The 25,434-nt window shown below is 42.6% G+C and overlaps 1 protein-coding gene across 4 annotated transcripts; it reads left to right on the top strand.

The window, feature by feature from the left end:
• The first annotated feature begins 215 nt into the window (after positions 1–215).
• On the top strand, positions 216–24,757 carry tiparp (TCDD-inducible poly(ADP-ribose) polymerase). Of its 4 annotated transcripts, none has more exons than XM_008425323.3 (7): positions 216–399; positions 1,473–2,477; positions 12,147–12,336; positions 13,662–13,849; positions 18,476–18,775; positions 21,210–21,467; positions 23,427–24,757. In XM_008425323.3, the coding sequence occupies exons 2-7, from the start codon at positions 1,498–1,500 to the stop codon at positions 23,614–23,616; spliced, it is 2,106 nt and encodes a 701-aa protein (XP_008423545.1). In that variant the 5' UTR covers positions 216–399; positions 1,473–1,497; the 3' UTR covers positions 23,617–24,757. The 4 variants fall into 4 exon arrangements, with proteins under 4 accessions (XP_008423545.1, XP_008423543.1, XP_008423542.1 ...); XM_008425321.3 differs by having other exon boundaries at positions 216–423; XM_008425320.3 differs by having other exon boundaries at positions 217–537.
• The last annotated feature ends 677 nt before the right edge of the window (positions 24,758–25,434 follow it).

Here is a 25,434-nt window from a genome sequence, read left to right as displayed (position 1 = left end):
CTGCCCTTACATACAGTACATATATTCCCAGATGTATTTTTCGCCAAGAGTCGTTCAAATGTGCATTTTTAATTGTTTATAATTTGCTGCATTATGACATTGGAATTAAAAGCCCCCCACACACATACTGTTTGCAGCTTCTATCTGCGACCACCAGACGACTCTGTGTACGTGCGGTTGAAGCGAAGCTCCGCCCCTGGCAGGTTAGGGGGCGGAGCCTAGCGGTGCGGAGCCGGGGCAGCCAGGCAGAGAGTCTAACGCTGCGGCTGTGCTCACTTCTTTTGTCGGTTGGTTTGCTCCTCTGCGCCTTTCCTGTCCTGTCCTGGATACAAAGAGAGGAGATAAAAGACAGAGCATGAGAGCGACGAGGGAAACAGCAGGGGGACACCAGCGACCCAGGTCTGGGGACGGATACTACTTCTGGTACTAGCTTGTTTTATCCGGACTGGATCTGGAGCTTCGCCCGATGTACACACTGGATTTTGACCACGAAAGAGTGCCGCAAACGGGGGGAGAGGGGTGGACTTTGTCGCGCAGGTAGCGTATTATTCGTTTTAGCCTCGGAGAATAAAGAAATATAGTCTGTGGGGAAGCTAGTTAATGGGGAATTTAAATAGCAGCAGCAGTGCTTCTCTTATAACTATTCCCCCCCCTTTTTTTTGTTATCCTTGCACCTGTAAAATCTGATAGTTCTTCACCGGAACGAAAGTTGCTTTTCGGCCTGTGGAGTGAAATTTCCTCGGTGTTTTATGTTGTTCTCTGCGCTGCAGTAGCTGCCTGCCCTGTGTGTGTGTGTGTGTGTGTGTGTGTGTGTGTGTGTGTGTGTGTAGCTGTGTCAGCTGGAGCCTACGTGCGAACTTGCTCGGGCAGTGATGTAAAGCGGCACGTAGTCGGCAGGGCCCGCGTATCGGACTCCCGTGATCAAAATATAGTCCCGGGGGAGAGAGAGAGAGAGAGTGGGGGTTTTGTTACACTCCTGATTTTATCGCTCCTGTGCGGATACGCAGCTGTAATTTGCAGGCATGACGTTAGCCGGAGAGCAAAAGGACTTAACGGGAAAAAAGGGGACGTGTTCTCGTTTGACATGATTAATCTGAGGCTCAACTTCCCTGCAGCGGGATTAGGTAATATTTTTCCGCTTCGATCGGCCAACCTTCCCTGCTTCCCCTACGAGAATCGGTGTAACAGGCTGTTTAGAGGGACTGATGTGTTTTGCGGCTGCTGCGGTGTTGTTCCAGTTTTTAATGTGCGGGGTCAATCTGGGATCACTTTCAGTAGATAGAGGGGGTTTCGATTCAGCATACAGGCGGCGGAGGTTTTCCTTCCCAGGAAAGGAAAGCCAGGGAGTGTTTGCCATAATAGCTCGCCCAAGCAGCATATTAATCTCTGCGATGACTTCACCTTGGAAACTGAGATTATAGGATTACGGCTGTTATCTTTGATGACTACCTCATTCTCTCTTTCTCTTCCAGGACCGTCCGGGCTTAGCAGGAGGACATGGGTAAAACTTTGCACATTCTCCAGAAATCCGCAGAACGTGTGCCGACTGCAATCTCGCTGGATGTGAGTTTAAATATGGACGAAGCGGAAGATTTCACGGAGCAGCCGATCGTCGGGCTTTCGGACAAAATACCTCTAGTGAAACCCTATTTCAGGAAGAAACAGAGGAAATTGGACCACAAATGCCTCCAACGCGCCCTGGATCCGATACTGACTAGTTTATTGAGCACGGATACTCTGGTGTCCGGGGATGGAGTGTTTGTTCCCCGCAGCCAGCCGGGCAGAACTCCGGGCACCCTGTGCGCGGCGGCGGTGGTGAAGCAGAGCTGCGTGGGGCAGGTGTGTCTCAAAGACCCGGGAGCCGCCGAGAATGCAGCGGCTGCGACCGGAGTCCAGGGGTTGATGAGCCGGGACGTCGACGTGGAGATAGCCGATACTACTGCGGAGCTAGAGGAAACGGAGCGACCCCAGCTGAAAGCTGGCCTCCGAGCTGCTGAGAGCACGGAGACAATCCCACCCTCAGAGAGGGATATACCTCCCATAGTCACACCCCAGGTTCCTCACCAGGAGGGGAGCATCATCAAAAGCAAAGACCTCCTAACCTCTGGCGCTAAAAGTGTTTCAGTGAAAGACTCCTCTGCAACCCAGGACCCCCACTCCCAGCTCCTGCAGCCAGACAAAGGGGTGCTGTTCCAGAATAAAAGCGAAGAGGCCTCCCTGGACCTAGTGTTTGAGCTACTCACTCAGCTCCAGTATCACACGCACCAGTCAGAATCTGTAGACATTTGTGTGGATTTCCTCCAGGGACGGTGTGTTTTTGGGAACGACTGTGCCCACCACCACACCGTGCTGCCCTACCACTGGCAGATCCGCAGGAGCAACACTCAGACATGGCAGAGCATAGCAGACGATTCCCAGGAGCAGCTGGAGAGACTGTACTGCAACCCAGACCAGGAACAAGTCCGACTCAAGTACCAGTAAGTATCTGCACAGGAACCTGTAGACTGTATTGGCATCTGAATGTACAACTTTAGGTAAAAAAAAAAAAAAAAAAAGCAGTTTCTGGATATTAACACAAAAAGTAAAAACAAAAATTTATACCTAGATAGAAGCAACGGATATTCATATTGGTGCTAGCATTATGCAAAAGCTATGAAGTTGTTCATAACATGTACTTATTGGTATTTTTATGTTAATGCATAGATATATGGAAGAAATATACTAAATTAAGGAGAATAAAGTTGATATTAGCTTGGTAACTGCATTGGCTATCTGGTGGTGGGGTAGCTAATAGATACACCAGCTTTAGTTTGCTAAGTATCATTTATAAAAAGAAATTTATATTTGAAAAAGAGTGCTGGGTGGGACTCCTGTGCTTTCCACACCATGACTGATTACACATCTCGCAACTAGAATAATTTCCAAACATCTGTATTTGTATTTCTTTTAAGCGAGGGAACCGACTTTCAGCCATCTTGAATGACAGTGTGCAGCAACAAAAGGGGGTGGGACTACACTTATGCCTCAGACAACCAGAGAAATGTAGGAAGAGTGTGAAAAACCTTTTTAAAACCTTGCTTTCTGTAGCGTGTGTAAAGTGACACAAAATCGAATTTTTTTCGCCCGTATTTCAAAGCAGCAAACCAAACTGTTTCCATTCAACCTAGATCGTGTACACCAGTGTAACATTATACGTCTGAAAAGAAACCCAGTTGCTGTTGACATGTGCAGCAATTTATCCCCCGGTGGTCGTGATAAATAGGTATTTGTGACATAGCAACAGCGGCGCAGAAAGCTCATAGGCTGCCTGCAAATCGTCCGCCTCTTCAGGCTTGTTGGAAACAGTAAACCTCAGCTTCAGTTCTGTCTTCGGTTTCACCATCGGCCGACAAACTGAAAGCACCAGCTCCCCCAGCTGTTGTGCTGACGGCCAAGTAAATGTTACTTTGAATATAAATATATATATATGTTATAGGTCGCGTTTTGTCCCGGCGTGTCCTCTGGTTAGCATGCACCCTGTTGTTGCTCTTTATTTGAGCAGCTATCGCGGCCTGGCAGCCTAATAATCTGCTATCTGTTTCCTGCACTTCCCTGCTCCCAAACCCCCCAAACGCAGCCCTGTGATTGGCCAGCGCTCCAACCAAAGCAGAATTTACAGCCCTCATGAACTTTCCTGACCCCTCCACCCCCACTCGTCAGATGCACTGTGTGGTCAGTGACACAGTCTCGCTTGGCAGCTTGTCCTCTCGTGCACAATAGAGTGTACATTTGCACTAGTACACACACACGCGCGCGCGCGCACACACGCTTTGGCGTGCAGATGCTCTCACGAACTGGCTGCACGGGTAAACCAAGTGGCTTGCACTGCTCACACGCACGCATGCCTTTTAGTAGAGGGAGATAAACCTACCTTTTACTCTCTCGCACTCGGTGGAGAGACACACTTTAATGCAAGCACTTGGCAAACCCCAGCGGGGTGACATGGAGGAGCATGTGCTTCCTGTGAAACTGTGCTGCTCACAAGCAAACAATGGGGCCGCTCAGCAAGACGCTGACCTTATTCTAAACACAGGTTTCTTTATTATCTGCGTGTTCCCATTTACAGAAATACTTCTCCAAATTGACCCCCTTTTTTTTATTTATTTTTATTTTTTTTTTAAATTATTATCCGTGTTAACGTTTAATATTTTGGAGTATTCCATTAAGCATAGTCAGCGACGCATTATTTCACCATTGTCTCCTCAATCTTTCAGCATAGCTAATCCATTGAGGCAGTTCTCTGTGCTTGTTGTTGTTTTTGGCTTAAAGGTGTTCACTTATTTGCCGCTTCGTCTATTAACTTAACTTGTTGGTTCATGTTTCCAGCTGAAAGTGCATTCAAGGCACACACTGCGTCACTGACAGGATATGCACCTGGTGGAGTCAGCCTAGATTTTTTATTTTTTTTGTGTGTGTGACCTTTTTAGTTTGTCAACCTCTCACACAATCACACAGGACCATCTGGCTTGCTCAACTGAAACTCCAGCTGGAAATAAAACATGTCTGGGGGAAAAAGACACCCCCGCATTTGTTGCATGCTTGTTATTATTGCAAACAGGGATGAATAATATGGATGTTTGTTGTCACAATATCTTATTGTGCATATAGTGTCATAAAGCTAAAATTTGTGATTAAAAGTATTTGAAGGTTTTTCAATGTTTCCGGCAGTACGTCTGTCTCTGACTAGTCAAAGCCCTGCAAACATTACTTGACAAATAAAACTTAGCTAATGTCAAATAGGATTCTTGATTACAGGAGTTGCATTAGGTAGAGCTAAACGGCACACAATGATTGCATTCAGTCATACTTTTCAAACATACTAATTGGTACTTTTAGTGTAAGAAAAAATAGTTCAAAAAGCAAAATTAGCGACCCCAACATAATTTTTTTTGGCTTTACAAAAGCTATTAGTTTTTTCATGATAACTGTAAATTGCTATTTTTTATCACAATACTTGTTTTCCCTCATAGCAATACTTTACAATAATTGTCACCCCTTAATTATAAAGATCTGAGTATTTTGCTGCTCAAAACCACTCACAATTTTTTGTGATTTGCCACAATAGGCATGAGACGTATCACAAATTAACATTTTTATTCCTGGTTCTTATGAGGTATTTACAGTATCATGGTATTGACCCAAATTATAAACACAAATGCATCTTATCTTATTGCTTTTATTGAAAGCAGAAAACGGTGTTCCCTGCTGACGACAACTGTTAACATTTTCAAAAGGCCAGATTTTTCTTTTTGGTAAATTTGTAGTGGCCTTCTTTCAGCCAGCTGGCTGACAGGAAGTGTTGAGGTACTCTAATGCTTTCTCTGACTTCTCATGTTGACAGTAGAAATGATAGCTGTAGATGTTTGTGGTTTTGAATTAAAATATAGGAATACTTTAATACTGGCAACAAGCCAGACTCGTAACTAGCTGCAACATTTCAATATATATTTTTTGGCCCTCAGTCTGAAACAGGTTGGATTGTTTTAGAAAGGGCAACTAGGAACATTTATTATCTTGTAACATGTCTGATAATGATATGCAGAGGGTGTGGGGTTTCACTTGTTCAGCTGTTTCATTCACTGTAAGCAGTTGTTTTTTTTTAAGCTGACATTTTTGTTGATTTTAATTGTAAATGTTGGGAGTGTAGAAAGGTGGTTAGACTCTCTACTGGATGCCAGTGTTTCCCTTCTTTTGAGGAATCTGACAGCGAGTTTCTAAATTTACTGTTGATTTTAGGCTGAAACTCGGGAGTGGAGTCATTAAACTTTGGGATGTTAACTCTGATAAAGTTTAGCGTGTTGCTCTGTGTGTCCGTGCATGCGTGTGAGTGAGTGAGTGTGTGAACACCCAGGTTACTCTTCTTCAAACACACAGCTCAGCCTGTCTTTTCATGCACGCAAGACTGCAAACGCAGCACGAAGGTATCTCTAAGTGATAACATCATTAGTGATATAAGGGAGAGCACATGACTCTTGAAGCTTCTCTGTCGGTATGGCAACCAAGGCCTGTTTTTGCCTTCTTATACTGTGCAGCCACGCAAGAGCACTGGGCAGGAAAAAAAAAAAAAGAGAGAAAGAAAAGTGGATCTGCATCTGGTTAAGTGCTGCATTGTTGCACGTACGCTACAGCAAGCGTCCTGGCCTGATCCTTTCCCACATGTGTGAGTGTGAGCCATACAACACATAATCCCATCCATATGATGAGCAGGAGTGGAAGTCTGACTAATCCGTGTTAGGCATGAACTCAGCAGGAAGTAAGAATGTCACAGTCAATCCCGTGTCGTACATTCACTGTATCTCATATTTGCTGATGTAAGTGACTTGTGTCAGTTTTTATTTTCAGCCGTGTATAAACCCTCCAGCACATCTCCCGTAACTAGACGGGTTTAATTGAAATAAACCAGGCGGCAGTCAACAGACACTGAATGCGTCCGAGTTTTACATAGCCGCATTCACGGGTGTGTTTGAGCGAGCGTTGGAGACAGATTCTTTTGTCAGCCATGTGATAAAAGCCTTGCTTGTCATTAACTGACATAAAGAGTCGCTGAGCACCAAGGGCAGAGCAACCTGATACCAAGGTGTGTGCACGAGTGTGTCTTTGTGTTTATATCGCTGGGGGTTTCCATGTTTCCTCATTACCTAGTGAAAAAAAAATCATATATGGGCATGCTTATACGAGCTGGTTTACGCGAAAAGAAACATTGTTGAAAACGATCAGCCTTGGTAAATAGAGTAAATAGAGCCTGTGTGTGTTTGAGTCCATAGTGTGTCACACAGACCATGGCGTGAATCAAAGAGGCGAGGTCTGGGTTGTCCTGCCTCTTCTTAGTCAGATTGCCTCAGTCCTTCTATCATTTCCCTCTGTCTGGATTCACAAATTCAGAAGTTTTAGTCATTGTGGTGTACATCTTTAGCATTTTGCTTCTGTTTTGTTGGAACGGGGGTTTCTTCACATGTTGCCTCTTGAGGTTGTAAAGCCCTTAGGGAAATATCAAAATATGCAAAAGCTTTGTCATTAAGCCACTTTGTGTTTCTCCTTTTATCTAATCTTTATTAAACTAAGAAAAACCTGTTCCAGGTAGCTGTGGGATTGTGTAACAACAGCGTCAATGCGTAGAGAAAGGAAGCCCTGAACTATGAGTTCTGTGATGTGACGGCTGACTGAGGCATGCACCTGAACGGGAACAATCCAGGAGACGTCAGACGCCGTCCTTCATGGCGTTTGAATCGCTTGGCATGGAGAGTGAATCGGTCCAGCAGGAGGAAATAACACGAGCTTGTGACATCAATGCGGTGTTGTGTGTTTGGGTGTGTGTGTGTGTGTTAGAGAAGACTTCGTCAGCAGATTTGGTTGACTGACTGACTTATCTAGGCGTGACTGGATGGAGTTTGCATGTGTGTACTTGAATCTATCTAAAGAATGTGTGTGTATGTGTGTGTGTGTTGTAAAAGAGTAATCTTTTTTATTTTCTTCTAGTTTGTGACAATCACAAGGCTGAACTAATGGTGGTATGCAGGTACTTGTGTGTGTACCTGTGAGAAAGTTTAACTATATTTAAGAGCGTGTGTGTGCATGTGTGTGTGTGTTTCGACATGTAGGATCCAGTTGGACAGCACCATAAGTTTTAATCATCATTCATCCGAGGAAAGGCGTTGCTTAGCACATTTTTTCTCTTTCCCACATCACTGTCTTGTCATCCATTAAATCAGAGTTAGAAACTGCCGTTTGAATTTCGAAGCGTTCTCTGTTGACCTACATGAATGCACGTTTGCATAAACTTAAAGCAGTCTGACATTTTCATCGTGTTATTTTTTTTTTCTTTTGGGATTGGCCTGGGCATCAAAAACCCTGGATGTGAGTGCACTTAATTTAACCGGTGGAATTTTATTTTTAGTGTGAACTGGTCTAGCAGCAAGGGAGGGAGGGAGGGAGCAGGACTCAACGGAAAGCTTTGAAAAAACAAAAAAAAAATCATTGTCTGACCTCTCTGGAGACCTGTCTTTGTTTGACTGTGTGTCTGTGAAAAGAGGGTTTGTGAGTGTGAGAAACAGAGCAAATCAGTAAGGTGGAGAGTCTGCCTGTAAATGTGAAAAAGTTCCCTTCCTCATAGTGAAACTTGAACCTTTGATCGTTCACACAGGTTTAACCACCTATGTGGATGCTGCATCGACGTGAGTTGGACACGGCGCTAGCGTGAGATTCTTCCAGTTATGATAAAAACAAAATTAAGCTTTTTTTTTAAAATTGTTTTGTTTAAACAAAACTTGAAAAAGTATGTGAAATACAGAAAAGTACAACTGCTCAATTAACTTAACATGTAGTTTGTAACATTTATTATTTGCTTCTTTGACTGGGATAAGTAAACCAAATATAGAGTAAGTATTAACATTTTGTGGAGGTTTTTAAGTACTTATTGTTCATATTATACATTTTCTTCTCCCTACAGATTAGTAAGTCTATCTGCTACACTCACACCACAGATAACTTACCAACTGCAGTTTTAAAACATTGTTTCCTTTATTAATTCAATATTTCTAAATTGCCTAGGATGTTTTTCTTGCAAGCAAAAGGAGACTAATAGTCTCATTTCAGACAGCTGACCAGCAGTGACAGGAGTTCTGTGCACAGAACTCCTGTCATTTTTTTTTGTAGTTCACCTGTAAATAAATGTAAACTAGAGACGAACCAGTTAGGCTCTTCAGAGCCGAAACAGATTTCCAGATTTCTGACCCGCTGTTATCAAAAGAAGACTTCTTTCATTTCCTTTTGTGGATTCAACAGACTTGATAATTAGCCTGCATCAGAGTGTTTTCTCTAAGTTTACCTGATTTCAAACAAACATCAAAGATGTACAGGGGAAACTGAGCTATTCGCATCACCGGCTGACTGACGTGCGCATCTCCACTCTAAACCAAGGGAACATTATGAGCAGATTTGAAGCGTTATTGGCATGCTCTCACTCCCTGCACCTCAGATTGTCAAAGTCTTTTACTGTTCTGTCAAGTTTTGGATCTCATTTCTGCATAAGAACAAACAACCTCATGCATTCTGTCATCAGACGGCCCTGTTGCTGGTAGAAACTGTTCTGCACTGAGAGAGAAGTCTGTGCAGGTGCCTGGTAAGCAGATTCTCCCTTCCTAAAAAACACAGCGGCGATGGTTTGAAGAGACCAAGAGAAGCAGCTAAACGGGGGGAACATTCCGAGGTGTAGACGGAGCAGAACGAAACGAGAAATAATTACGAAAACAAAACAAGTGGGAGAGAAGGAGCTGACCCGAGGCGAAGCAGAAGATGTACTGCCCCCCCCCCCCCCCCCCACCAGCTTGTTAGTGCCACAGTCACAGCTTCTTGCCCACCTCACTTTTATCTGCCAGTACTTTTCTTGCTGCACCCGTTACCATAATCCTGTTTTTTCTGCTTCTCTCTTTTGGTTCTGCATTCAGTATTCAAATGAACTGCTGTGTTTGTTTTTCCCATGAAACTGAAACACCCTCTAGCTTGTTGAATGCTGAAAACAGCTTTCATATACAGAACAGAAAATCATTCATCTGCATTATCTCTTATTTTCTGGTAGTGCAGATATGATAGTCTGTGTCTTGGTTTTCAGTCACTGTTTTGTTTCTGCACGTGCTCATTAAGCAGCCTGCTGTTTCACTTCCTCTTATGGAGACGCAGTCGCCTTATGACTTAGCAGAAATTCAGCCTATGCTAACAGCACGTCCAGCTGCTATTTATGAACCAGTGTGATTGTAAGGTTTTGGAAAATGATTCAGGCTGTTACGTTGTGACAGAAAGCATTGTCTGGGTCCCTGCAACCTCAGTGACCAGTAATTACACTTACAGGAAGGAGAACTTAATTTGTGTTTACTCCCTACCTATAATAACCCGAGGTTTCACTGCTGCGGGCGCTGCATTAGCAAACAGGTTTGCACGCTCCTCCTCAGGTGATGCACATGGAAAACATCTCAGACTGACTACCGCCTGGCATTCGTCCCACTTGTTGTCTTGCAAAATGTCAACTGAGGGCAGTCAGACTGCTGTTTTGGATCCTTATTTGCTCTCTGTTCCCGACTCTGACTTTGAATATAACATACAGTGAACATAAAAAGTATTCAGCCTCTTTGGAGGCTTTATCGTTTTAGCGCTTTTGTAAGAAAAAATAAAGATCAGTATAATTTGACATTTAAAAAAATAATTTGGAAAAACGACTATTTTGATTTTAACAAACATAATTCAGTTAATTAAAATCTTATTAGGTGAAGTAAATGACTGCGTAAGCATTAACCGCCTTTAAAGAGGCCAACCTATTTCAGCAGAAGTCTTCCTAGTTTGTGTCATTGGTTGTCCCAGTTAGTGAAACAGAGATTAGTGGAGAGCAGCTGATTTGTGTTAACTAAGTTAAGTATGGAAACAGTGGAGTCATCATCGGTATTCCTGCTACAACATGAAGAGGAAAAAATAAATAAATAAATTTGGTTATTTAAAGAAAAGGTGATTAAAACTAGACATCTGGAGGGAGGTAAAGGAAGTGACACGTCATCAAACTACATAATGTGTTTGCTGAATACCAAATTCAGAAGCATATCATCTCCATCACAAATTATGGTGGTGGCAGCATCATGCTTTCAGGCTGCTTCTCAACGACAACAAACAGAAAAAGCAAAAATGTTCCAAGCCAACAAGTTGAATGTTCTGGATTCGTCAAATGAAAGCTCAGATGTGAGTCTTATTGAGAATTAGTGGTTGGGCACGAAATGAGCTGTTCACACCTGATCAGTCAGCAACCTGACCGAGGAACGGAGAAAACCGCTGACATCACTCGGTGCATCCACTAAATACTGATATCAGTGGGGTGAATGTTAATGAGGTCATTAGCTTACTCTGAATACAATTTTATATATATATATTATAGTGGGATTTCTATCCCTCACATGCTGAGACGGTGAGGGGGTCAAAGGAGTACAAACTCATTTAATAAATTAGAATATTACTGAAAAGACCATTTATTTCAGGAACTTCATCACAAAGTGAAACATACAGAAGGGTGTTTTAAAACATTTATTTCTGTTAACTATAATTTCCCACTTACAGGTATTGAAAACGTATTTAAAATGACATCAGATCAATAAAAAAATATTTAAAAAAACAGAAATGTGGGTTTAATGAAAAGCATGTTTAATTCTTGCTTAAAGGTTTCTTACAAAAGGTACTGATCTGACAAATGGGCCTCATTTGAACACATGTTCTAATTGCAAGATTAATTGTTGCCTCCTGCTGTTTGGGTAGATGAGTCTTCACTGAGTTCAGTGGTTAATACTTAATCTTTGGTCGTTATATCAAAACCACAAACTTCAGTGCATTTTATTGGGATTGCATGTGACAGAGAAAGTAAATGATGCCTAAATGGGGAAGTTGAAGTATGTGAGTAAAAAGCTGAAAACCGTGTCGTGCAAGTGTGTACTCCCTCCTTTAATTGGATACCTCTAAATAAAATGATGTGCCTGTTGCTTAGAGAAGGCACATAATTAATAAATGTGTAACTTAATCTCAGGGTGATCACAGCTGCTCTGCGAAGGCCTCATAGGTCTAGTCCATCAGCGAATGTCATTAGCATCCAGGAACACAGCAGTGCTCTTAGTCAAATTACAGCAAAATGAAACGTTTTGGCTTGTTGGTGTTTAATGACAAAATGTTAAATTTAGAGGTATAAATATAAACATCACAGTGGCTCTCCTAGCAGGCATTTACATTTTATTTCACTCATCATGGAGTCATTTGTGTGTGTGTGTGCGTGTGTGTGTTTTCAGGGAAATGTCCTGTTCTCACACACTGCTGTCACCCTGTGTGACTCACTGTGTTTGAGCAACCAAAGGTTTGGTCGCCTCGCTCCGGGGCACATGGCTTGCATTAACGGCCACATGTTTGGTCACATGGCAGCTGATAGAAATATAAATCAGGACCATTTAACAGCAAGGTCACCGAGCGGCAGCTTTGAGGATGATTGGTCAGGGTTTTTCTTTTTGTTGTTGTTTTTCTTTCCTACAAAGACCGCTGACCCCCTGGAACTTGCTGGTTCATTTTTAACTGGAATATTGTTTTTTTTTCAGGGGCCGGGTGTTTTTGCTGGAGTTTGCGACGATGCGAGTTTGTGACCTGGAGTTTGACTGCGTCCGCCGGCTGACCACTCCCCCCTGCCCTCTTCCCGTTCCTGCAGCGAACCCTAACTCCACCCCGAGCTGTCACACAGTGTGGAAGTACTACTGCAGAGACAACATTGGTTGGAGGGAATACTCTGAGGTGAGCCGCTCTCTGCCTCTCTCTGCGTTTGCGTTTGCTTTATTTCACGCCCTGTGAACACGAGGCCAGACACATTAACTTTGCTCCCACTAATCAATCAACTAGCAGCTGTGATTCGATCGAGTTAGAAACACGCAAACAAGCACTCCTGAAGACTAGGTATGTGAAACAGTAGCCTGGCGAAAAACCAGCTCTTTGTTCTACAGTTTGCTTTGTACAGAGGATCTGGACCCCCAGATATTGAGAAACGATTGCTTGCTGGAGGCGTTAATTTTAAACAATTATACCCAATCACTAATGTTTGGCTGTCACGTATTTAATGCAACAGCTCAGTGACGCTTACAGTAAATTGTGTTGAACCACAGCATCCTTGCCAGCAATAAAATGTCTTAAATATGCAGTATTATGTGTTTCCCACGCACATGTTGGCATTTTATAGTGCAATCAAATACCTATTACCTTCAGTTGTTGTAAAAATGCTTTATATATCAAACATAACTTAAATAAATTTGATGTTGGAATTTGACGCCTTGAAACTAGTCTCTTTAAGAAGCTCCTGCTCTTTCTGACACAACAATGATCCTCATTGTGGCGTTTACAAAGGCTCTTAGAGAAGAAGTTGTTTGTATGATAAGCTCAGCAGACGCACAGTTCAGCCAAAGTTTTTGCTAACTGCTGCTGCCGCTAGTTGGAGGAGCTGAGTGGGGGAGTCGCAGGGGAGAGGTGGTCTGTGAGACTGCATCTCCAAGGAGGAGCTGCGAGGAAAAGGCGGTGCTTTGCAAGAGCAGGTGTTAAGGCACCTCCAAATGGTTGCCATGGGAGATTCAGGGATTCCTGAAACATGCATGAAAGAATCAAGGCAACACTTAAGGGAATAACATTTTGACATGACGTATAAACCTCAAACAAGTCCATTTTACATAATACTGCCCCTTTAAGACATTCCTCTTGCTTAAACTGTAAATGCTCAATATTTTGAAATGTGACCAACATCAACTGAACAGCTTCGATCACTTCTTCCGCTGCCGTTGTTGAACCACAACCATGATTACAAGTTTAAAACGGCATGAAAAAATATTTGTTCCCAACTCCTCCTTCTGTTCGCTGATTGACACGGTTGAAATACTACTGGAGAAATAGAGTTCAATGGGAGAAATCCCAGACGAAGCAGGGAAAGGAGATGAGAATTACTTATTATCCGTGTTTGAGTTTGGTTTCATTTAAAAACAATCCATCTTAATCTCTGCTGGCTTTGCTTGACTAGCTGGACAGTGACTCAGTCTCCCTTCTTCATGTCCTCTTTCTGGTTTTCTCCTCCCCTGCAGCCGGTGGTGAAGCTCATCGAAGAGGCAAGTTCGAGGGGCCTTAAGGAGGTCCGATTCATCACGCTACAGAACCAGTATATCCTCAACATCAAGGAGGGCTTCCAGCAGAATGCTGTCTTCGGCTTCAGACGGCAGATCAAGAAGAGACCCATGTTCATGTCGTCTGTGATCCTCACGCCGCACCTCCAGTAAATATCACTGTTCACTCTGATCCAGTTAGTCCTGTTTAGGTCTGGAAGTTGAGATCAGCCTCAATCAGAAACTTTGCAGTTTGTCTGTCAGCGTTCGCATTTCCCTGTCTGAGGGTGCTTCCACCAAACTGGTTTGGTTGTAACCCCTATGTACAGTAGTTTTAAAGAAATGGCGTTAATTAAGCTGGTGATGCTGGTGCATTTGTTTTCAGGGATGAAGAGAAATAATATGATTCATATTATCATTATTACATTGGAAATGGCACCAATATATCTATCTGGTTGTCGAAAACCAATCTGATTGTCTTTTTAGCTGCAGTCCTCCTTAATTTTTAGAACTATTTTGCTGGGGGGAAAAAAATTCTCTCTCTATACTTTATCACTAAATTCCTGCCAAACAAATATGTGTCATTTTTAATAAATGTCAAAATGCTAGTTTTTTTTACACTCCACTCCTACCACTATCATACTGCATATTTGAGTCTCGGTAAATGTAGAAATTAAGCTTTTTTTTAAATTTGATGTGGGAACAGTGGTGCTGTGATTTTGAAGCTCATCTGTAATATTGTTGATGGCTTTGATATATATGATATTTGTGCTATAAGCTTTAGTTTCATACAAGATCAATACAGGAAACAGTGTTTTATTGATCTCAGCCTCACGTCTCTCATGTTCGTCTGCTGCGTGACTCAGAAAAGAGCAGAAAAAAAGCAGCTTTCACACAGATTTGACGTTATGAAACCTCATAAATAATGAGGGAAAGTGGTCAGTCCTCAGCAGAGAGGTGAAGCTTAATCACTTTATTGATGGTTTCCTGCCTGCTGTTTTGTTCTCACTTCTGCTTTTTATTGTACTATCCGGCACATCAGCATAATAATAATTTATCTCTTTCTACTCGGTGTTGTCAGAGAGCATCGAACTCTTGAGGTTTTAGAAAGGGGGAAAAAAAAACGTGATTCCTGGCAGTACTGCTGTGTAATTCTCACTGCTGGCTTTCTACCGTGTAACAATCTGTCTCCTCATGGCTCTCCGTGTTCCCCGGGCGTCCTAGCTCTGTGTTTAGGTACGTGCAGGCACACACAGGCCGGTACACAATGCCAATGTCACAGTCAGGGCTGAATGCTCAAAAGGCTCTGAACGCCACGTCCAGTTTTGATCCGTTTCAGAACGCATCGGCAGCCGGAGCTGAACCAACACTTACCCCCGGCTCAGATTTTTGGCAAGTCAGACGTCGTCACCAGGACACAGGAGCTGTTCTGTGACGGGGAAAGCACGCCTGGAGCAGACAAGATGTGAAATGAGATAATGAAGCAAATGAAAACAGATGAGAAGAAGAGGGAGGATCGTGGAGACAAAGAAATTAATGCTCCCAGTGTTGTGAACCCCTCCACCCCTCTTGACGGGATTAAATTTGTTCTCACACTCATTTTCTCAAGCCCTGCTTTCCCGTCTTTATAGCGGCGAAGAGATGTGCCTGCAGTACTCTCCTCTGTCTTACTTTGGAAACAAGTGATACCTGATTCTCAGCCCATTTGCAGATTCTTCTGGTGCGGAGCAGGTTTTCTAGAATAAGCTGTGCCCACCGGGCCACAACAGTCAAGAGAGAGCCGGAGAAAAGAAAGAAAAAAACAGATTGTGAGGGCAAGAACCAGACAGAGAGAAGAAGAAAAGAGACACACAGGCAGCGAGGGTGAAAGGGAGTGCAGCCGGAGAGGATCTAAATGGGTTCCAGACTCTGAGCTCCGGAGAGTCGCGCTGATGAGGGAGAGAGGGTGAGAAACGTCACTGCAGGGAGCTGGAGCTCAACTGTTGGTTGCATTTGTCCATCAATAAATTGCAGTAGCTGCACTCAGTCACATGCATCTCAGTTAATTTATTTTTATTATTTTACTTAACCTTTATCTATACAGGTTCTCACTGAGATCCAAGTTGACATTTACAATGCAGACCTGTTTTTGATAAAACAAAAAGGTTTACAAACACACCAACAATAGAAAGAATTAAAACATTTGACTATATTAAATAAGCTAGTAAAATAAAAAAATATGAGCTAAAAACAAGAGCAACTTTCATTAGAAGACTTCTGTTCATATGAATGATTATGAAAAGTTGAATTTGTCAGAATATTAGAATATTTCATAAGAAGAAACCTGGATTTACAATACAAAGATGTTAAGTAGAGGTCTACTGATTAAAATGTGTCAAAGTAAAAACGTATTTTGCAGTAAAGCCGGCGGTTTCAGTGATGTAAGTCAATCAATGGAAAGTTGAGTGGAAGAAAAAAGTTGGTAAATAAGTTCACACTGCTGAGTCCCATCAGCCGAACCAGAGACATGCATTTTACGTGGCTTCAGGAGAGGACAGACGAGACCACTTCCTGGTGGTTTATGGTGCATACAGAAGGCGTCGGGTCTGCAGGAAGAAGGGGAGAAGCCCAGAATCCACAGATGGGGATTTATGAAGCCAGGTCATCTGCCGGCGTTGGTTCGTTGTGTTCTGTCAAGGCTAAAGTCAATGGAGCTGTCCACGAGAAAACTTTAGAGCATTTCCTTTAGCATATCTATCCTAAACTGCAATGGAAATTCATATAGTGACATGAAAGAAGAAACTAGAGAAACTACAAAATTACTATGGACTGCTCTTAAAGTTTTAATGGTGAAAAAAATCCCCTAAAATTCCCAGTAAGGGAATTATCACTTATCAAGTTGGATAAATCTTAGCCAGTTAATCATCCTTTTAAGTGACCTAAGCCTAGAAAGCTCTTCCTTCTTTCCTGTCCTGTTCTTTCCTAATCACTCCTCCTCCTCCTCCTCCCTCCTAGCTCTCATTCTTGCCTGCCTCCATCATTCTTTCGGCATCTGTCCTTTTTCATTTCGCACTTGTTTTCTGCAGCAGTCTGTCTGTGATCTCCTCAAAGCGCCGAGGGAATAGAGACTTCGATTGCAGTGCAGGGAATGAGGGAGGTGGTGGGTGTCGCTTAGACCAGACCGACAAGATAAGAGAGAGTGGAAGAAAAGAGACGAGAATAACTGTCACACTACCTCAGAGCCTCTTCATAACACACACGCACACACACACACTTTCGTATGGATGATGGAGCTAACAGCATTTACACTTAGAGGGTGATAACTTGACAGAAAAACTACTGTTACTGACTCAAATGCCAGACGTGGTGGAGGACTTTTTCTTTTTCTGTCACTGCGATGACGGCTCTACAATTGGCATTTTCTTTCTTTTCTATAGTTCTTTTAGCCCCCCACCGTTCCCCCCACCCAGTCCTCCTTGTTCTCATCTTCTCCTGTTTGGTGTCTGGGTTTCATTTTCGCACCATTGTGTTGTGTCGTTTGACGGTTGACGTGCAGCGGCGCCGCCCTGCAGTTCGGATCTGTCACGGCTGGCAGTCGGAGGGGATGTGATTCCGAACGTGCAGCAGATGGAGGCTTTTGGAAACGCTTATGATTGGAAACAAACGAGAGCCGTCGTTGTGGAAAAGCGTGGGCATTAAAGTTGCAGATGGACGTTTGCGTGCAGACGTAGCAGCGAGCGTCACCTTGGCTTTAGGCTTTTACTAATGACTACAAACTCCTTCTTCTTCTGGTGCAGACAGTCTGGAGCAGTTCCTCCTGTGGGGCTAAAATGTGAGCGTTGATCGGTGGAAGACCCAGTTCTGCTTTGACTTTCATCTTGGCTCAGACTGGGAGCTGTGGTCGCCGGATTATATATCAGGCACCTAATTCTGCGTTTAATGAAGCAGCAGAAGGGCTTTTAATAAGGTGCAGCAAAACGGAGCAGAGAGTAATCATTCCTGATCCGGCCCCTGTTGGTTTGCATGTTGATTCTCTGCTGGCAAATTTACAGAGATTTGCGAGTGATGTTCATGGATATCCGAGAAAAAGAAACTTTTAATACGTTTTAAAAAACGGTTTTGTCTGCTCACAGGCTCATTTCTCTGTAATAAGAACTAGGTTACATACAGCTCTAGCTAACTAAGTTTCAGTAAAATGCTGCTGCAGATCACAACCACAAACTGTATTACCTCTGACTTTACTTTATTGGGATTTTATATGATTCATCACACAAGGTTCGTCACATGTTATTTCTTAACTTGTTGCCATCTTGTTTACACCAAATAATTCAGTGATTTAGAAATGTTTCGTTCTGTTACTTAAAGCAGCAACAAGATGTTGTGAAAACTCTCAACAAAATGGAGATTTGCAATAAACATAGAAGATATGATGGAGACTTGAGTGCTATGTGCAGTAAGTTTCTAGTTTCTTACTGTAATTTGGGTTGAAGGTGATAACAAAGAAGGTATTTAGAAAAGAAACCCAGAACCTCTGGATTGTGCTGGATTAAGTGCAAGATGTGGATTAGAGTGGTCCAGTTCAGTGGAGGAACTCGTGGTATTGCTTGGTTGGCACATTCAGTTTCAGTGGTTTTTTTTCCTTATGTCCTCTTCTTCGTTTTTAATAAACAACAAATTCATTTCTCAGTTATGTATTCTGCATCATATATAGCAGCTCACAGCCTACTCAGCAACTATCAGGGCTAATAGAGACACTTTGTGGTTTCTAAATAAAGTGTATTTTCTCTAAAAGACCTAATGTTCTTTTTCCTCTTCAGGACTTTGGGTGGTCTCTCTCTACCCGCTCTCCCCTCCACGTCTGCGCCTGCACCGACCCCGATGGACATCTCCTCGCCGCATCCCCTCTCACCGACATCGACCAACCCTCCCAGCCTTTTTCCAGAGACATGGCTGCCCATGCCGATGAGTCAGGACTTCCTGCGGGTGCCCGTGTCGCGCGAAGACCGCAGCTACAGGACGGTGTACAGCCTGTTTCACAAGACGGTATCAGAAACCAAGTTCAGGATCATCAAGATCCAGCGCGTCCAGAACCCCTTCCTCTGGGAGAAGTATAAGAGGTGAGGAGTTGTTGAATTAAGCAGAAGATCATTTTTGTGTGTCGAGGTGAGAAAGTTGGCTGCTGGCATGTCTGCACGCAAGACATTTCCTAAAGCTGTGGCGAAAGGTTTTGGCACGCAACTGGTTTTTCTGTTGTTTACCTGAACTCATCATCAGTTCCTGTGTGAAACTAAGAGGTATAAAACTTTAGAAACCTGTCACAGTTGAGAAATTTGACCACATTTAAAGACGTAGCCAATGTTCTCTAGCATACCCCTTCACAGGACATCTCAGATTATACTTGTATTAAATTACACAGGTGAATTTATTTTAGGTGTCAGGTGAAAGAGGGTTTCGAGTTAGAAACAGATCCCCCACAGAGGTGAAAATTCTGTAAACTTTTTTCAGTCTTTGCAAGTTTTCTGTAGAACCTGCAGCTACCACCTAAATGCTAAACGTTCTCAAAATGTGCCTCTGGAAGCTCACTCTTTGTTTTTTTTTGGAAATCACAAATGGTAGCTTCACTTGTTCCAAACCTTCCATGCGCATTTAAAACCGGGTCATAATCAGTTCTGAAGCTAAAAGAGAGAAGAATCGAGACGAAATAGGCCAAATGATGCCAGCTGTGTGGGACTTCGTGAGAACGATTTGACAGTGGTGTGTGAACACAGCAGATGGGGAGATGTTTGGTGATGATGATGTTCCTGTTGTGAAGGCAGCGGGCTAACCGCTGTGGTCAAAGCAGGCCTTCTCCTATCAGCTGCAACAGTTGAACCCTCCCACACCGACCAGTACCGCACGGTTTCACAATGACTACCGGTGTGTGCTTGTGTGTGTCTGCCTCGCCACCTCCGAAAGCGATGCCCCCTCACTGGTTCTCTCTCGATTTCCTTTTCCCACAGTCTGCCTGCTGCAGCAAAACCATAACTTCTTGTTTGCGCGAGTTCATCTGCGTGCGATAGCTGAGCGCTGCAAACAAAATTGGTGTAGTAGGAAATCGGGAGCGTGCGAGCGAGCAGCGCGCTGCGTGCAGTGTCATGTCGCAAGCTGTGGCATTGTGTGAGTTCACGTGAGGGTCACAGCCTCGGTGACTCACCTCGCTTTCTCCTCTGCGTTCCTTATTGATCTGCTTACATTACAGAGGTGATGTGTACATGCAGTGCTGGTTGTTGAAGAAAGATGAACTCTAAAGTTTTATTTTTTGCAGATTCAGGGCAGGGATCAATAAAAGTAAAACTACTAGACCATGCTGTACATGAGCTCTTCAGCCAATCTTGAATTTTAATTATCTATATTCATCCCACTAAGAGCGATATACCATTTCTGTTCATTTTTTATGATGACTTTCAGCTAATGAAAACACAAAATTCAGTTTCTCTCAAAATCATACGGGCACAAGAGAGCATTTTTATATCTACTAATGTTCCTCCTTGGTCAGGGTTCCTTTCACAAATATTACAGCATGCTGATGAGCCCAGGTTGCTTTATTAGTGGACATCAACTCCACACTCTTCTTGACGATAGTCCACAGATTCTCTGTGGGGTTTAGGACATATTAGTTTGCTCTCCTATCAAGTGATTTAAGGTAGCTCCTGCTGGAAAATGGAATCAACATTTCCATAAAGCTCATCAGTAGAAGGAAGCATGAAGTGCTCTAAAGTTTCCTGGTAACCGCTGCACTGATTTGGGCCTGATAAAACACAGAGCCCTGGCAGATGACATCGCTCCCTAAATTCTTACTGATTGTTAAAGTAAAATGGATTCTGTGCCGCTTGACCTCCTTCTGACACTGGGACTTTTTTATTTGATGAGAGGACTTTGGGCATTAAGCTAAGATGCTTCCATTGTCTCAGGTTCAGGAAGTGTTTTAAGCTGATAACCATCAGCTGTAGGCTAAACTCTGGATGGATCTGCTCCTCCAGCTGCTTTTAATTTGATGGGAATCTACCATAAACATTGGAATGGGACTATGTGCACTATCCTCTCAATGCTGCTGTGAGCTCTGCTGTGGGTGCTGTTTTTTTTTTTTTTTTATAACAATTTTTCCTTCCACTCATCTTTCCATTACTATGATATGATACATTTTATGACTTACCCTCCTTATTGAGGCTACCAATGATTGCTAGACACCTGACAAGCAAGCATAAATGAGTTTTTATTTAAAGTATATTATTTACTACTCTTAAAATTAGAAAATAGATTTTTTTTAATAAGCAATCAAAATTAAAAAAAGTATAAAATGTGATGTGTGTGTGTAATGATTTCACATGAAAAATGTTCACTTTTTAAATGAATGATTAAAATAATCTCTGACTACATTTTCATGTGAGATGAGCTCATGTAGTATTTGTCCCAATGGCTCGTTTCATTCACATTAGAAACAAATAACCGTTTCCGATGACATTTAGTGACCAAACCCCGTCTCAATGTCCGCCTCTGTGTGTGCTCTGACAGGAAGAAGGAGTACATGTCACGCCGCATGACCGAGATGGACCGGCTGCTGAGCGAGCGCCACCTCTTCCACGGCACCTCGGCCGACGTTGTGGACGGCATCTGCAAGCACAACTTCGACCCGCGCGTCTGCGGCAAGCACGCCACCATGTTCGGCCAGGGTTCCTACTTCGCTCGCAGGGCCTTCTACTCCCACAACTTCTCCAAGCGCTCGCCCAAGGGAGTCCACTGCATGTTCTTGGCCAAGGTCCTCACTGGCAGGTGTGTGTGAGCGCGTCTATCCCACTGGACGAGACGGCTTCTGTTTTCAAAAAGCATCGCTTTATTCCACTGGTGGCATTTTGCTGTTTATGCTTTACTAGACTTTGCTTTGAAGGGAACTGGATACATCATAGTTTATTAAATGCTAAATCAAGGCCTGATGTATCCGGGGTTTATTGACGTTCGCATGGTTTTAGTGTCCCCAGTGAACAGTTTGGTGTGTTTGACAGGTCGGTTCCCTTCAGGACGTACTTCTTTCCAAACAGATTTTTTGATCCTACTTCTCCCCTCTCCACTTAACTCCTGCCGATAAAATTGACAGAACGCATCAACATTAATTTGGATCAGGAAAATCTTGAGGTTCTTTTCCATAAACCATCTTTCAGCCGGACCATGCTACTCCGATTCCTTCAAACAAAAGTCAAATCCGCAGGCGCACATGTAAAACAGCTGATTTGGCTGAGCCCATCATACATCACCACCTTTGTTATGCCGAGGCAGACAGTCCATGGCGCGTCCAGGGAATTGTGCAGCGGTTTGGAAACCACCCCCTCCCTTCCTTCAATCAGGCACACACAGGAAAACGCTCTTTCTCCAAGTCTGGGTTCAATCTGTTCCACATAACAGGCGAAGGTTTTGCTTTCATACATCTACTCTCAGCCTTTGTCTGTAACTAAGAGTCTTTTTACTTTAATTGGCTGTTTTTTATGAGAACTGAAGTTACGATGCAATGCTTCATTTCATTCATTTAGTTGGAGCATACATCAAAACTTTTACAACCTTTGCTTTTCAGTCATGTTTGAGCTTGAAGCTCATCTTCATTCATTTCCCTGTGCAAAGTCAAAAAATGGGGGGGGAAGCATAAAGTGGGAACAAGTCAGATGGAAAGCAATGAATATACATATGGAAATTTGAACTATGGATATGATGCATAGTTAAATGGCTGCTGAAAGAGTCTAGTGATAGCAAACTCTGTAACTGAAATATGAGCTCATAAGATGCAGACTCATCTCACAATTTGTCCAGTGAGGAGGACGAAGTCGGGATAGATGTTGACAGGCGTTAGCCTGCAGGAGATGTAATTTACTCTGCCTGTAATTTATCATGAATGACAAAGATTTGTTAGTCAAAGAACTGAAACTCTGCAGCATTCAGACTGGAAGATACAATCTCTCCCAGAGAGCCATGCACCTCTTCTTTAAAACAAAGTAGAAGTGAATGGAAGCAGCTGAAAAACTCACTTCTCTGGACACAATTTCCTTTTGTTGAATCTCTCAAGGATAATCTCAAATACAGTAATGTAGCTGTAAAATGTGACTCCGAAAATATCCACTCAACCACTGAAAATCCATTGTACAGTTCTACAAAACCAATTTTCCTGAGACTTAGAACGACACCCATGGTTGCCTCAATGGTCTGACTGCTTCTTCTGCAAAAACTTGGTCTTAGATTTGAGTTGTTCCTTTCTTTGAAGCCAAGTTTTTAATTTCATAATCACGTGACAAAGAAAGAGGTCTTATAAGAAGTCTTTCCTCTGGGCTATTTACTTTCGTGAACCTTGCCCTGTTTCCTGGGTAAATTATCTTTGGGAGAAAACAAAAAAAAAACAACTCACCTTGCAGACGCAGATCCATTCAATACGGTTTTCTTTAAAAGGTCTCCTTTGTCAAGGAACTAATCCATGTTTTTGTTTACCGTAATGCCCGAGTGTTGCATTTGCTCTTAAGTCATCAGTAGAGCTGTATTTGTCTGGTTTCAGGAATCTGAGGTTTCCTGGCTTTGGAATATATTTTTACTTTAAAAAGCAAACGGTGTAAATTTACATTTAAACAGTCTTAATGTTTAAAAGTTTATACTTCCTTGCCTTCACTGGCACCATTTCTTCCTTTTATTCCTGCAGGGTTCTTGTAGCATTGCTCATATTTTTTTCCCGTCTTCTTTGTGTTTTTGCTTCTTCAGGTTCACCGTAGGAAACTCCTCCATGCGCAGACCTCCGCCCATCAACCCTCGGGACCCCTCCAGTGACCTTTATGACTCCTGTGTGGACAACTGGGTGGACCCCCAGATTTATGTCATTTTTAACGACGACCAGAGCTACCCTTACTTTATTATTCACTACGAGGAGGTACCCAATACAGTCGCCGTATAAGTCCTGCATCAGAACTTTTGGCGTCTGTGCTTGCAAATGCTTGCGAGTCGCTGTCTGCACGCGCCCCGTTAAGGTAACAGATGGACTGGGGTTTTTATGAAGTTTCAAAAAGGACCAACTAAAACCAAATGATCCAACCAACTCTTTTGGAATACTGCGGTCCAGCGCTGCCCATTTGGTACTTTAAACAGGTGAAAGCAGACTAGGAGATGCTTGCAGATGTTCGGCGATTCACAACGTCTCTCAACTGGACTGCATTAGACCAGATTAAATTGGACTAAACTGGATAAGCAAAGGACAGCTTCTCTTGGTGTTCAGACTTTAGTGGACTTACCACACCTAATGAATCAGGATCCCATGGATGTTCATCACTGAGCCAAAGCAAATTTGATTTGTTTTCTTGCTTTGGAGCAAACACAGGAAAAAAAAAAAAAAACTCTGTCCCTTTTTATTATTTAGGATTAATGTGTACATGAATATGTTTAGAGGACAAACACTGTCGGAGACGGTTAATATCCTGCCTGTACTGTGAATGACCAGCTAGAGAAATTACAACGTTAAGGAATCAGAACTCAGCCAATCAGAGGCCTCAGTAGAGAAATCATAGTTCCTTTCACCCAGCCTCCTGCCCATACATGTTTTATTTAAACTCTGTGCTGCGTGTTTAAACCTCTTGATCTAGTGGCCATTGATCTCGTGGCCTATTCATCCAGACGATGGAGACGAGTCTCACTGTAAACCTCCTGGAAGAGGACTCTCCATGAAGCTGCTCCCAGTCGCTCGTCTTTTCTTCACTCCCGGCTACATTCTGGTTCCTGTCTGCAGGGTGACTGAAGAGTTGTATGGTTTGACGCCTGCACAACGCGCTGCTGCAGTTGGTCTGCGCTGTAGCTTTTTTTTTGTCAACAAATCAGCTGAAGCTCATCTCTCTCTTAGACCGCTCTCTCGCTCAGAGACAGTAGAACATTTTGTTGTCTTTTTTTTTTCTTTTTCTTTTTTTTTCATTTTTAAGACAAACTGTACAGGTGTTCTCTTTTGTTTATATTTGAACTGTGTGCCTTTTGTTCATAAAAAATGTTTATTTATGTTAGTTTTAATGTAACATTGATTAATAAAGAAATTAAAAGAGCAAACGACCAAACTACAGCCTTGCGCTTTGTTCAGCTCATGCCGATTGAGAAAATGAGTATTTATTTAAAATAGTGTTTTTATAAACCATTTTGATAGGTACTTTTTCACCATCAGGTCACTTAGTTTTCATTGAAACCTGAAAATCTTTGATCTCTGAATAAATTTGCCATATAATTAATTTTATGATGGTAAGAGTGTGGCTACTCCGTGTTTAGAAAAGCTTAAAATGCTTGTCTTTCAAATGTCTTTTTATAGATTATTGGCAATATATTTAAAAATATGATACAATGTATAGCAATACAATTTTAGGGGAAAATAATAAAAAAACTTAAAATTCTTGTAACCTTTGTGCAATATGCACAAAAGAAAAAAAATGTCTCTCTGCAACGAGTAAGAAAAATAAATCGTAAAAATAATTTTACGATTATTTAAACTCTGTTTAAATAATCGTATAAAAATAAAAACCTTTTGTGCATTTTTCTTTACAAACTCCAATGACTACTGTGTAAATTGAAAATGCTTAAATGTCTAGCTTTGCTCTGGAATCACCAAACTAATACTTAGTTGCAGAAACACTTTTTTCTGAGAACCGTGGGAGTTTGTTGACGACCAGCTTCTGGTACCTGTGAGCAGATCTTCCACTCCAGGATGATTCATTCCACCATTCCTCTGCGTTTCTTGGCCTTA

The sequence above is a fragment of the Poecilia reticulata genome, chromosome 13, assembly GCF_904066995.2.
Source record: "Poecilia reticulata chromosome 13, P_reticulata-male-v2, whole genome shotgun sequence".
Lineage (NCBI taxonomy): Eukaryota > Metazoa > Chordata > Actinopteri > Cyprinodontiformes > Poeciliidae > Poecilia > Poecilia reticulata.
This window is presented reverse-complemented; position numbering and strand designations above follow the sequence as displayed.

What these genes read in the sequence shown, in the direction of transcription:
- tiparp (XM_008425323.3), top strand. Translation starts at nt 1,498, where the DNA reads ATGGGTAAAACTTTGCACATTCTCCAGAAATCCGCAGAACGTGTGCCG. An exon ending in CTCTGGGAGAAGTATAAGAG is followed by an intron (nt 18,776 to 21,209) that starts GTGAGGAGTTGT and finishes GTGCTCTGACAG; the next exon opens with GAAGAAGGAGTACATGTCAC. An exon ending in GCCAAGGTCCTCACTGGCAG is followed by an intron (nt 21,468 to 23,426) that starts GTGTGTGTGAGC and finishes TTGCTTCTTCAG; the next exon opens with GTTCACCGTAGGAAACTCCT.